At 46.7% G+C, this 13,473-nt stretch overlaps 1 protein-coding gene and 2 long non-coding RNA genes across 3 annotated transcripts; all 3 read left to right on the top strand.

The window, feature by feature from the left end:
• The first annotated feature begins 206 nt into the window (after window positions 1–206).
• LOC141567623 (uncharacterized) lies at window positions 207–2,616 on the top strand. The gene is made up of 2 exons (XR_012490446.1): window positions 207–344; window positions 1,150–2,616. It is a non-coding gene; the product is annotated as an uncharacterized LOC141567623 (long non-coding RNA).
• Window positions 2,617–5,319: 2,703 nt separating this feature from the next.
• Window positions 5,320–7,729, top strand: LOC141567622 (uncharacterized). Its single transcript, XR_012490445.1, has 2 exons — window positions 5,320–5,474; window positions 6,347–7,729. It is a non-coding gene; the product is annotated as an uncharacterized LOC141567622 (long non-coding RNA).
• A 2,842-nt stretch (window positions 7,730–10,571) lies between these two features.
• HILPDA (hypoxia inducible lipid droplet associated) lies at window positions 10,572–12,592 on the top strand. Its single transcript, XM_019751677.2, is given in 3 exon segments — window positions 10,572–10,759; window positions 11,651–11,869; window positions 11,872–12,592. Coding segments are annotated over 2 exon segments (189 nt in total). The 5' UTR covers window positions 10,572–10,759; window positions 11,651–11,718; the 3' UTR covers window positions 11,910–12,592.
• Window positions 12,593–13,473: the final 881 nt, after the last annotated feature.

The raw sequence follows: 13,473 nt of genomic DNA, 5'->3' as shown, positions 1-13,473 counted from the left end.
GACCTCACTGACTTCGAGACGCGTGGTGCGTGGTTTTTGAAACAGCTCGGACCACCAGCACAAGAGAGGGCCAAAGACCCCAGACCGCCCTCGCCGGGAGGCAGGGCCGCCGATCTGCAGCGGAGCGGGTGTAAACAGACTGAATCCACGTGCGCGTGCTCAGCGGAGCTGCCACCAAATGTGGGCGGTACCTACGGCCTTGTTCTGCGCCTAGCTGCGGACTGAGCTTTTGTCTTCAGAGTACGGTCTAGTTTGCGACTTCGCGCTCTCCTTGGCCAACTTTCGTCCCGACCCCTGCACGACTCGCTGGTACAGCGAGCAGCCACTCCCGGCTACTCCTGGAGGTGAGCGGCCCTCTGGGCTTCCCCAGCTCCCGGCCACATTTCCCGGGCTCCGTGCTGGGGCCTTTCCTTCCCCGGCTGTGGCTGCGCCTCCGGGAGCTTGCCTCCTCATACTGCCCCTTCTCTGTCCCCACGCAGGCGCCCCAGCCTTGTTTTCTCCAGGAGTGGCCCTAATCAGGATCCACGTGGCCCACTCCATCCTCGCCAGTTCTGCGTTAGGCGGCCAAAGCATTCTTAGTATCTCCTTCCTATCACTGCGTTTGGTTTGTGTGTGTAGTAACTGCCTGTTTTCTTGCCTTTGTCCCCTGGACTCTAAGCCCCAGGTGGCAGGGTTCTTGTCTACAGGCCCCCCTGTGGCCTGATTACCCTTCTGGGTGCTTTAGACATTGTTGGTAATCGGTATATTTGTTATGTAAATGAACTTGATAGATTTGACCCTAAGAATGATTTTCACATTCATAAAATTATGACTAACTCCAACCTGAGATGTGAGCAAGACTTGCAGGCAAGTTGCTTGCTCAAGGGCATGTTTTTATATTCCCACTCCCCGGCCCACCCCCAAAATGATGATCTTCACTTCAGGAATGTTTCTGGTCCCTGGACTGTGGCACAGGGATTGCTTTACATCTAGCAGGAGAAGTAAGTTTTCACTTTACTGGAGCTTCTGCTGTGGAAGAACATCCATGGGTCTCTGTCCCCCTGGCTGGCTAGACCTCTCCCTTAGCTCCATGGGAAGACAGAACACTCAGGGCCAGGTTCATTCATATTCCAAAAGCATGTGAGACTAACCTTACTTCTCTTTCCTCAGCATCCAGAGACCTTCGTCAAGCAGAAGGCAGCTCTACTGCTGTACAAAGGAGTGGAATGCTGTCAGCCAAGTGGTAATGTGTAGTATGACATTTACTCAAAAGATGGCGTTAATCAAATGAATGTTAGTGTCACCATTCTACAGGCAGGATATTCAAAGAAAATGGCTGAAGCATGGTTGTCATTCAAGGAACGCAAGGCCATTCTGAAGTGGTATTTGAAACTGGAGAACGTTGTGGAGGTACAAAGACAATGGAGGCGTGAGTATGCAACAGAGCCTCCAACACGCCTAACAATTGCACGCATTCGTGATAAGTTTGAGATGCATGGTACTGTGTGTGATGTGCACCTGGGACGATCCGGGAGGCCTCGCACAGCAACAAGTCCTGCTTCTTCTGCTATGGTGTTGGAACAGTTCACACGCTCGCCACAGAAGTCTACAAAACAATGTGCACATGAGACAGGAGTTAGCAGCACAGGCATACGACGCATTCTTAAAACAGCAAAAGGGAAAGTTTTCATCCCAAGATTATTACATGCACTGAATGAAGACGACCCTGATCGAAGGCTGCAGTACTGTGAGTGGTTCCAAAACATGGTACGAGACGATGAGGAGTTCGTGGGGAAAATGGTTTGGTCTGGTGAAGCACAGTTTAAATTGAATGGAACAGTGAACCGACATAATTGTGTGTTTTGGGCTCCAGAAAATCCACACATTCATGTGGAAGAAGAAGTCAATGTACCGGGCCTCAACGTGTGGTGTGGACTGTCATTAAGGGGACTAATTGGGCCTTTTTTTTTTGAAGGTACCATTACTGGTCAAGTGTACCTAGACATGCTACGCACGTCCATTTTACCTGCAATTCGTACACTTTTTGGGGATGATCGATTTTACTTCCAACAAGATGGCGCCCCACCGCACTTCCACCGAGATGTGAGAGCTTACCTCGATGAGAATTTGGCGGGACAATGGATAGGACGAAGAGGTGTGGTTGAGTTTCCCCCACGTTCTCCTGACTTAACACCCCTTGACTTCTACCTATGGGGGACCTTAAAGGATGTGGTGTACCGTAGAAAACCGGCTACACTGGCGGAACTTCAGGAAGAAATTGAAACAGCATGCGCAGCGATACAAGTGGACACTCTCGTCAGTGTTGCCCACGCAGTAGTTCGCCGTAATCAGAAATGTCTGGACGCTGGTGGTAACCACTTTGAGCACCCTTTATAATGCAGAAGTCCAACATGACTTGTATTCATCTTTTTTTTTTATTGGTATATATTGAGTATTACAATTCTATACAGTTTTTTTTCTTTCTTAAAATATGTATGCTATTTACTCTCTGTATTAGTATTTCATTTTTTGTAGCCAAACAATATTTCATTGTATCACATTTTCTTTATCAGCAGTTGACATACATTTGGGCTGTTTCTACTTTTTTGGCTATTCTGAATAAAACTGCAATGAACATTTGTGTACAAGTTTTTGTGTGAACGTATGTTTTCAATTCACTTAGGTATATACTGAGGAGTGGACTTTCTGGGTCGTATGGTAACTCTATGTTTCACTTTTTGAGGAACTGTCAAACTATTTCCCAGTAGCTGCACCATTTTAGATTTCCAACAGCAATGTGTAAGAGTTCTATTTTCTCCATATCCACACCAATGGATATTTTCTTTAAAAAATAAATAGCAATCTTAGTGTGTAGAAAGTGGTATCTCATTTTGTATGTCTTATGAATTTGTTTTAACACAAACTGTAGCATACTATACAGTTTGCTTCTACTTAATATATTGTGGAGAGCATGTTTGTATGTACGAAACGGCTGATTCTTTGGCTGGCTATATGGTAACCCAGTGTATAAGTGAACAGTCCTAGTACCGGTCATTTACTTAACCAGTCCCCTACTGGTAAGCTGTTCTGTTTTTTCCCAGTCTTTCGCTATTACAAACAGTGCTGCAGTGATTGCCTCTACATACTCCATTCCCGCATGTAGTAGTTTGTCTGCAATGATCATTCCTGGAAGTGGAATTCTAGGTTAAAGAGCATGTGCATTCTTTTATTTTTGTAGATATTCCAAATTGATTTCCACACAGATTGCACCAGTTTTTACTCACCAGCTATGTAGGAAGACATTCTTTAAATGGACCCTGGATCATAACATCAAATTGTGAAGCTGCTGCATGCTTAGTATGGTACTTCTGTATGGGCCAACTATGGAAGCACTTCTTTGGAGCGGCTGGGGGACAAGGGCATGGCTTATAAAGAGCTTTCCCTGGATAGCAGTTCTCACGGAGGAGGTAGAACATAAAAAGGGTTTATCTGGGGGCCACACCCACCCTTTCTTGGAGGAACAGTGGGCACTCATAGAAGATGATGGGTAAGATAATCACCTTTTCATTTATTCCTTCAATCAACAAGTATTTTTGAAAGCCTACTATGTGGTGCTAGGTCCTGGGATGACTGAAAAAAAGAAACCACACCAGATACTCCTCACATTGATGTTTTCAGGCTTTTGAGGAGAAGCAGACATTAATACAACTATGGGTAAGGTAACAAATAGGGAGGGAAATTTATATCCTGTTAAACTGGAGTGTATAGCAAGCATCTGAGAGTCACCAAAGTGTTCCCAGAGGAAGTTTGTTTGAATTGAGATATGAAGGATGAATACAAGACTAGCCAAAGGGGAGTCTCTTTTTCCTTTGATGGAAAAGTATGTTTAACAAAGAAAGGAGGTAATGATGCCTACCTCCCAGGGTTGTTATGAGAATTAAGTTCAATAATGGATGTGATGCATTTAGCAAAATGCTTGGCACATGTCACTTACTTGGTGAATGCTCATTTGCTTTCCACTTTTCCCTTCACTCACGGCGAATGGTAAAATTCCAGATCCCCAAGCAAAGCACTGCCATGTACGATATGTTCTTATTTTATATTTCTCTACCACCAGTTCCCTCCTCCATTTCTGGGCTCCTAAGCATTGTAATATATTTATCATAGTCTACTTTAGGAGCTAATTAAATTAATAACCATTTATTTTGTCCTTAATCTATACTAAGTGCCTTACATCCATTATTTAATTTAATCTTCATAATAATCTTAGTAGGCAAGAACTATTATTACTCCCATTTTATAAATGAAGAAACCAAGGTAAGTAGAGGTCAAGGATAATAGCAAACTGCAGAGCAGAATTCAAGCTGCAGTCTGATGAATTTCCAGCCACTACCCTACCAGACCTTGAGTTGCTAGTTATCTTTTTTAGGTCTTGTTTATCCAACCAGGTGACAAGCTTCCTAGGACAAGAACTTGACTTTATACTCTTTAGTAAAACAATAGCTACTATTTATTGAGCATCTACTATTAATGCATACTTTGCATGCATTATTTCTAATCCCCACAACTTTGTTTTATATATTATTTTTCCCACTTTACAGATTAGTAAATTTAGGCTGAAAGGGATTAATTAATTTGGCAAGGTGGAGACAGGACAAGAATCCTGATATAGGCCCAGTACCTACCCAGAGATTCTGGTCAGAAATATTTGTAGTGATAGATGGGAACACACAGGGCTATATTCACCTAAACCCTGGTTGTCTGCATGTGGCCTGACCTTTAGACACCACTCACTCCCAATCTCAGGATTTGGAATGAAGAGTGGGGTAGCTTATGGAATCTTGTTATCTCTAGAAAGTGAAACTTCTGGATAGTCACCTCTTCAGTGCCTGGAATGGAGAAAACGGGATACAGGTTGGGATGGGGGTCTGATGCCTTCCACCAACCAGTGCTTTGTTGAAGTCTCTGGTGAAGAACCCATCCTCCGCTGCCCCGATTTCATCCCATTCAAAATGAGGGCTCCTGGATTGGGGCACCACAGGTGTGTTTTTTACGGATTTGGTATGGGGGAGGGGAATGAACTTTCTGATTCCTTCCAAAATGTCCTGCATCAGGCAAATGTAGTCAAAGGTAACACACGCCTTGTCCCACTGCTGACTCTACTGACTCAGAGACGCCTGTGTTTTTCGAAACAGCTCTGAGCACTAGCACAAAGGACCATCCGAGACCCTAGACAGCCCTCGCCTGGGGGCGGGGTCGCGAACGTGCTGCAGAGCGCGTGCGCGTGGGCCCGAAAGCGCGTGCGCGTGCTCAGCTGAGCTACGGCCAAAAGTGGGCGGTGCAGGCATCCTTTCTGTGCGCCTGTCTGCGGCCTGAGCTTTTGTCTCCTGAGCGCTGTCTGGGTTGGGATTTCGCGCTTTCCTTGGCCGACTTTCGTCCCGACTCCTGCACGACCCGCTGTACAAAGAGCTGGCCACTCCCGGCTACTCCTGGAGGTGAGCGGCCCTCTGGGCTTCCCCAGCTCCCGGCCACATTTCCCGGGCTCCGTGCTGGGTCGGCCTTTCCTTCCCCGGCTGTGGCTGCGCCTCCGGGAACTTGCCTCCTGGTTCCGCCCCCTCCTGGGACCCCACTTAGCCGCCCCAGCCTTGCTTTCTCCAGCAGTGGCCCTAATCAGGATCCACGTGGCCCACTCCATCCTCGCCAGTTCTGGGTTAGGCGTCCAAAGCATTCTTAGTATCGCCTTTGTATCACTGCGCTTGGCTTGTGTGTGTAGTAACTGCCTGTTCTCTTGCCTGTCACCCCTGGACTCTAAGCCCCAGGTGGCAGGGTTCTTGTCTACAGGGCCCCCTGTGGCGTGATTACCCTTCAGGGTGCCTGACACATTGTTAATACGCCGGGTATATTATGTAAGTGAACTTCATGATTTTGACCCTAAGAATTATTTTGACATTCATAAGGTTATGATTAACTCCAACCTGAGATGTGAGTGAAACTTGCAGGCAAGTTGCTTACTGAAGGTCGTGTTCTTCTATTCTCACAACCGCCCAGCCCCCCAAAATGTCTTGGTCTTCACGTTAGGAATATTACTGGTCCCTGGACTGTGACACAGGGACTGCTTTATATCTAGTGGGAGAAGTAAAGGTTTTAAGGCATGCTCTTGAATTAGTCCAAGAAGCAAGACTGGCTCTGCACCCGGGAGTTTACAGTATAAATATACTTGAGCTTTTGCTGTGGAAGAACATCCACGGGTCCCTGTCCCTGGCTGGCTGGGCCTCTCCCTTAGCTCCTTGGGAAGACAGAACGCTCAGGGCCAGATGCATGCATATTCCAAAAGCCTGTGAGACTAACCTTGCTTCTCTTTCCTCAGCCCACAGACCTTCAAGAAGCAGAAGGCAGCTCTACTGCTGTGTAAGAGTGGCATCCTTTCATCCATGAAGCAGTGTGTAGTATGACATTTACTCAAAAGATGACATTAATTAAATGAATGTTAGTGTCACCATGCGACAGGCAGGACAGTCAAAGAAAATGGCAGAAGCACGGTTGTCATTCGAGGAGCGCAAGACCATTCTGAAGTGGTATTTGAAATTCGAGAAGGTTGCGGAGGTACAAAGACAATGGAGGCGTGAGTATGCAACAGAGCCTCCAACACGCCTAACAATCGCACGCATTCGTGATAAGTTTGAGATGCATGGTACTGTGTGTGATGTGCACCTGGGACGATCCGGGAGACCTCGCACAGCAACAAGTCCTGCTTCTGCTGCTATGGTGTTGGAACAGTTCACACGCTCGCCACAGAAGTCGACCAAACAATGTGCACGTGAGACAGGAGTTAGCAGAACAAGCATACGACGCATTCTTAAAACAGCAAAAGGGAAAGTTTTCATCCCAAGATTATTACATGCACTGAATGAAGACGACCCTGATCGAAGGCTGCAGTATTGTGAGTGGTTCCAAAACATGGTACGAGATGATGAGGAGTTCGTGGGGAAAATGGTTTGGTCTGGTGAAGCACAGTTTAAATTGAATGGAACAGTGAACCGACATAATTGTGTGTTTTGGGCTCCAGAAAATCCACACATTCATGTGGAAGAAGAAGTCAATGTACCGGGCCTCAACGTGTGGTGTGGACTGTCATTAAGGGGACTAATTGGCCCATTTTTTTTTGAAGGTACCGTTACTGGTCAAGTGTACCTAGACATGCTACGCACATCCATTTTACCTGCAATTCGTACGCTTTTTGGGAATGATCGATTTTACTTCCAACAAGATGGCGCCCCACCGCACTTCCACCGAGATGTGAGAGCTTACCTCGATGAGAATTTGGCAGGACAATGGATAGGACGAAGAGGTGTGGTTGAGTTTCCCCCACGTTCTCCTGACTTAACACCCCTTGACTTCTACCTGTGGGGGAACTTAAAGGATGTCGTGTACCGTAGAAAACCGGCTACACTGGCGGAACTTCAGGAAGAAATTGAAACAGCATGCGCAGCGATACAAATGGACACTTTGGTCAACGTGGTTCAAGCAGTTGTCCACCGTAATCAGAAGTGTCTGGACACTGATGGTAACCACTTTGAGCATCTCTTGTAATTGTAGAAGTCCACCGTGACTTGTGTTCGTCTTTTGTTACCAGTATAGATTGAGTATTACAATTTTAATACAATTTTTTCCTTCCCTAAAATGTGTATACATGTTTTTGGCACCCTCTGTATATAAATTGGTCATTTTAAATAAAATGTTTTGGCTCTGACATCCTTGGTTTAATTCTTACAAGGAAGCTCAATATGTTACACAGGTAAAAGTGTAAAGCTCAGCTGGAGCCTTCCCTTCATGCCCGCTTCCTACCCGTGTCCTCTTATCAAAATACGCAAGAGTTTCTATAGAGCACAGTTTGAAAAATCATTGGCCTCAGTTATTCTTGATGTACTTTCTCATTGTCAAATGTATAAACTTAATCTCCTTGACCAAGTGTTTGGCCCAGACTTGCTCATCTGCTTTTTCTTTAATCTAGGTGCTTATGGAAACTCTGGGTCCTCTGGGGGCACAGTGCTGATGGGCTGCCTGCAACATCTATTCACTCTCAATGAAGTGGCTGCTGCTCTAGCAAAAGCTTATTTCCTTTCCACTTTTCCCTTCACTCGTGGTGAATAGTAAAATTCCAGGTCCCCAAGCAAAGCACTCTTTGCTTGGGGACCTGGAATTTTAGGTATGTTCTTACTTTATATTTCTGTACTACCAGTTCTCTTGTCCTCCTCCATTTCTGGGCTCCCAAGCACTGTAGTACCTTTATCATAGTCTACTTTAGGAGCTAATTATATTAATAACCAGCATTTATTTTGCCCTTCATCTATACTAAGTGCCTTACACCCATTATTTAATTCAGTCTTCATAGTAGTAGGTAAGAACTACTATTACTCCCATTTTATAAATGAAACCAAGGCAAGCAGAGCTCAAGAATAATAGCTAGCAAATTGCTGAGCAGGGTTCCAGCTCCAGTCTGATGAATTTCCAACCACTACCCTACCACACCTTGGGTGGCTAGTTATCTTTTTTGAGTATTTACCCAACCAGGTGACAAGCTTCCCAGGGCAAGAACCTGCCTTTGTGCTTTTTAGTAAAACAAAAGCCACTATTTATTGAGCATTTATGTAACACATACTTTGCACACGTTATTTCTAATCCTCACAACTCTGTTTCATATATTATTTTCATTTTAGAGATTAGGAAATTTAGGCTAAAAGGGATGAATTAACTTGGCCAAGGTGGAGACAGGACAAGAATCCTGATATAGGTGGGCCCAGTACCTACCCCGAGAGGATGGTCAGTAATATTTGTAGTTGATAGATGGGAAAGCACAGAGCTATATTCACCCAAAGCCTGGTCGTTTCCATGTGGCTTGACCTTTAGGCAACGGCAGTGAATATGTTGGAGAGGGGCCCATCTCTTCCTTTGAGCTGTGTGAAAATAAAAATTTAGAGCTTACAATAAGCAGAACCCAACGGGTTATTGTGGAACCCCTGCTGTCACTCACTGAACATAGGGGGCTATGAGCAAAGTGCCTCATTGGGAGTTTTGTAGTTGATGGTATAGATAACACTTAAGGCATGTTTTCTCTGTGTCAGGGGCAATTCTCAGGCTTTATATGGATTAACTCATTTAATTTCCAGGTAAGGACTTTTATTATCCCTTGTAACAGTTGAGGAAACCAAAGTACATTTGAGACGTCTGACAGTGATTTCAGAACTTGAACCTGGCCTTATCATGTGAGAAAAGAATCAGAGTTAAGCACAAAAACAGACGAAACTGTAGTGTAATGAAGGACCAAAAATTCCTACAGGCTGAGTAGAAAAATTAATTTCAAAGTGTTTGCCTGCCTTCCAACACATCTCCATCCCCAGTTTTCTCCTTTCCTGCCTCCCCATCTAATCCTCCCTGACAGATGACAGAGCCAGGAAAGTAGGTGAGAGGTCCTAGTTGGGATTTGGCCCCTCCCTTCCCGCTTGTTCAGTCCCTGTTCCGCAGAGCAGCAGAGGGATATTCCCGGTTCTTACCCACCCAGCGCGGGCACGTTAGCCTGGCATGGAACCTGCCGTCCTAGAGCTCAGTGGACCTGCCTAGAGTCACCTGTCTCCGAACTTTGGCCCTCTCCCCTCCTGCTCCCCGGGAGGCAGGCACTGAAGCCACCACAGCCTTCCCTCCCACAGCGTGGATGTTCCTTCCCAGGGGCTCCCCACTGCCAGTGTCTCCCCAGGACTCTACTTCCTGAGATGCTCCATCGGGTGCTGTCACAACAGAACATCTGCATTTCTTTGGGTTGGGAGGGAGATGATTACTTAGTAAGGTTTCCCAGCGTCCAAATCTGGGCATGTGGCTGGACTGGGAGCCTGCTACCTGTAGCTCTTTGGTTCAATCTGAAGGCATCCTTAAAAATCTCCTGGTGGCCACTTCTATATGACGAAACCGGGGTCAATAAGCGTAAAGTGACGTCCACGTGCAGTTAAGCACAGACACCAGGGCCAGATGAGTATTTCACATTTCCTTAAACAACGTTGACAAGCTCATAGAATTCAGAATGTATTTAATTTAATTAAACCTCGGGACTTGGAATGAGGGTGGGGGTGCTGTGTGCTATCTTGTTATCTCCGGAAAGTGAATCTTCTAGAAAGTCAGCTCTTCAGTGCCAGGAATGGAGAAAACGGGATAGAGGGTGGGGTGGGGTCTGATGCCCTTGGCCAATCTGTGCTTTGTTGAAATCTCTGGTGAAGGACCCATCCTCCGCTGCCCGGATTTCATCGCATCCAATATGAGGGTTGGGGCATCTCACGTGTTTTTTACGGATTTGGTATGGGGGGGGGAAATGAACTTTCTGAATCCTTCCAAAGTTTCCTGCATCAGGCAAATGTAGTCAAAGGTAACACACGCCTTGTCCCACTGCTGACCTCACTGACTCAGAGACGCCTGGTGTGTGTCTTTTGAAACAGCTCAGATCACCAGCACTGCAGGCCGCCGGAGACCCCAGACCGCCCTCGCCTGGGGGCGGGGCCGCGAACGTGCTGCAGCGCGCGTGCGTACGGCCCGAATGCGCGTGCGCGTGTTCAGCTGCGCCACGGCTATAAGTGGGCGGCGCGCACGGCCTTGCTACGTGTTCTTCTGCGGACCGAGCTTTTGCCTTCTGGACGCTGTTTGGTTTGCGACTTCGCGCTCTCCTTGGCCGACTTTCGTCCCGACCCCTGCACGACCCGCTGGTACAGCGAGCGGCCACTCCCGGCTACTCCTGGAGGTGAGCGGCCCTCTGGGCTTCCCCACTCCTTGCTCCATTTCCCGGGCTCCGTGCTGGGTCGGCCTTTCCTTCCCCGGCTGTGGCTGCGCCTCCGGGAGCTTGCCTCCTCGTATTGTCCCTTCTCGGTCCCCACGCCGGCGCCCCAGCCTTGTTTTCTCCAGTGGTGGCCCTAATCAGGATCCACGTGGCCCACTCCATCCTCGCCAGTTCTGGGTTAGGCGTCCAAAGCATTCTTAGTATCTCCTTCCTATCACTGCGCTTGACTTGTGTGTGTAGAAACTGCCTGTTTTCTTGCCTGTCACCCATGGACTCTAAGCCCCAGGTGGCAGGGTTCTTGTCCACAGGGCCCCGTGTGGCCTGATTACCCTTCTGGGTGCTTCAGACATTGTTGGTAATCGGTATATTTGTTATGTAAATGAACGTGATAAATTTGACCCTTCGAATTATTTTGACATTCATAGTTTATGATTAACTTGAACCTGAGATGTAAGGGAGACTTCCAAGCAAGTTGCATACTCACGGGCATGTTCTTATATTCCCACTACCTGCCCAGCCCCCCAAAAAGACTTCACTTCAGGATAGTTTCTGGTCCCTGGACTGCGGCACAGGGAGTGCTTTGTACCTAGCAGGAGAAGTAAGTTTTTACTTTTAAAAGAATTAGAAATTTTGAGGCATGCTCTTGAATTAGTCCAAGAAGCAAGAGTGGCTCTGCAGTTATGCAGTTCACAGTGTAAATATACTTGAGTTTCTGCTGTGAAAGAATATCCACGGGTCCCTGTGTCCATGGCTGGCTGGGCCTCTCCCTTAGCTCCATGGGAAGACAGAATGCTCAGGGCCAGATGCATGCATATCCCAAAAGTGTGTAGACTAACCTTGCTTCTCTTTCCTCAGGAGCCACAAACCTTCCAGAAGCAGAAGGCAGTTCCACTGCTGTACAAAGGAGTGGGATCCTTTCAGCCATGAAGCACATGTTGACCCTCTATCTCTTAGGTGTGGTGCTGGCCCTGCTTTCCATCTTCACTAGACTGATGGAGTCCCTGGGGGGCTTACTGGAGACCCCATCGCCTGCAGGCTCCTGGACCACCAGAGATCAGCTAGCCAGCACCGTGCCCCCAAGGGCCTTCCAGAACATCCATCCAGAAGGGTGTGAGAAGACCTCCCTCCACCGGTTGTAACCTTGGAGAACTGGCCTAACCCTTCCAGCCAGGTGTCCCAGTTCCCACGCAGGCAAACTCAGCCTCAGCGTTATCACAGAACTAACTGACGAGGCCCTTGAAAGGGCCCCTCCTCCATCTGGGTGCTTCTTGCTCTGGAAACAAGAGCCTGTTTTAATACACAGGTGTGAGTGGGTTGCCTGTAGTTTTGGGATGAAGTGATCTCACGCTTTTCCCCAGAGTCTGCTGTATGTTTTGCTGTCCTTGGCAACGTGGCTCTGACCTCTCTTAGATGAGGGCTCGTGCTGCAACTTCAGCTGTTGGGAGATGATGATGTTTTCAACCCTCCTTCCTAAACATCTGCCAAGAATCCATTTGGACTTGGGTGTCTTATGGTCAGTTTCATTGGTGTTGAGCTTCTCATTCGTGTGATCTCTGTGTGTGGGTAACAGTTGAAGAGATGTTTGGTTGGCTGTCGGCAGGTGGACGATGAGTGTTCAGTGTTCAGTTCTCATTGTTTTCCATTTTTAAGTCCTGCCTCCAACCGAGTGTGTAATGTGCGTAGATGGATCTGAAGGGGGCAGTAGGGTGACAAAGCCTGCTCAGGAGATGGGCATTATCGCCACCATGTGGCTTCAGTGACTTTTTCTAATGAAATAAAGTTGCATATATATTTCCACCATGTGTCATGTTGACTTCTGCCCTTGAAATGAGTGGTTCGGGAAGGGTCTTCATTCATAGATCTGAAGTTTAACATCTTAAAACCGTGGAGCAGAAAATGCTGAAAACACTTTGTTTATAAAACATAAATGAATCTCTGAATTTGGAGGCAGGGCCAGTTGGGTCTGCCCTGCATCCACCAGTTGTCTGAGCCTTGATCAAGACTGTTACAGTCCCCTGTTGACTGTCCGCCTCTAAAGAAAAAGAAAAATGATTATTTCTTCCAGCCCCTTCACTTTCAGTCTTGGGGAAAGAGGGCTATCAGTCCAGTAGGCCTTGGCTTTTTCCTTCTGTACTTTTATCTACCAGAATGACTACTCAGTTCAGCTTGTTCTCCAGATCAGCTGGTAAAATGTCCATATCTCAAATGATTGTTTCTGTTTGTTCCCAGATCTTAGCAGCTTGGCCTTTTCACAGAAATGGAGAGTTTTTCTTTATTCTGGCATCCACCATCCCTCCATCCAATGCTCCCTCCTCTGTTGAAGCGTATCCCCTCCTCTGCCTATGGGAATACAGGCATACCTCAGAGCGGGTTGGGTTCCAGACCATTGCAATAAAGTGAATATCACAATGAAATGAGTCATGCATTTTTTGGTTTCCCAGTATATATAAAAGTTCTATGTACACTATACTGTAATCTACTAAATGTTCAATAACATGTCTAAAAATGTATATACCTTAATGAAAAAATACTTTATTGCTGAAAAATACTAACAGTCTGAGCTTTCAGCAAGATCACAATCTTTTTGCTGGTAGAGGGTCTTGCCTCGATGTTGATGAAAACTCGATATCTGCAAAGTGCAATAAAATGAGGTATGTCTGTATTCACACTCATCTTGG

Source organism: Rhinolophus sinicus, linkage group LG11 (genome assembly GCF_036562045.2).
Source record: "Rhinolophus sinicus isolate RSC01 linkage group LG11, ASM3656204v1, whole genome shotgun sequence".
NCBI lineage: Eukaryota > Metazoa > Chordata > Mammalia > Chiroptera > Rhinolophidae > Rhinolophus > Rhinolophus sinicus.
The sequence above is the reverse complement of the archived record's forward strand: the minus strand, read 5'-3'. Positions and strand labels throughout refer to the sequence as shown.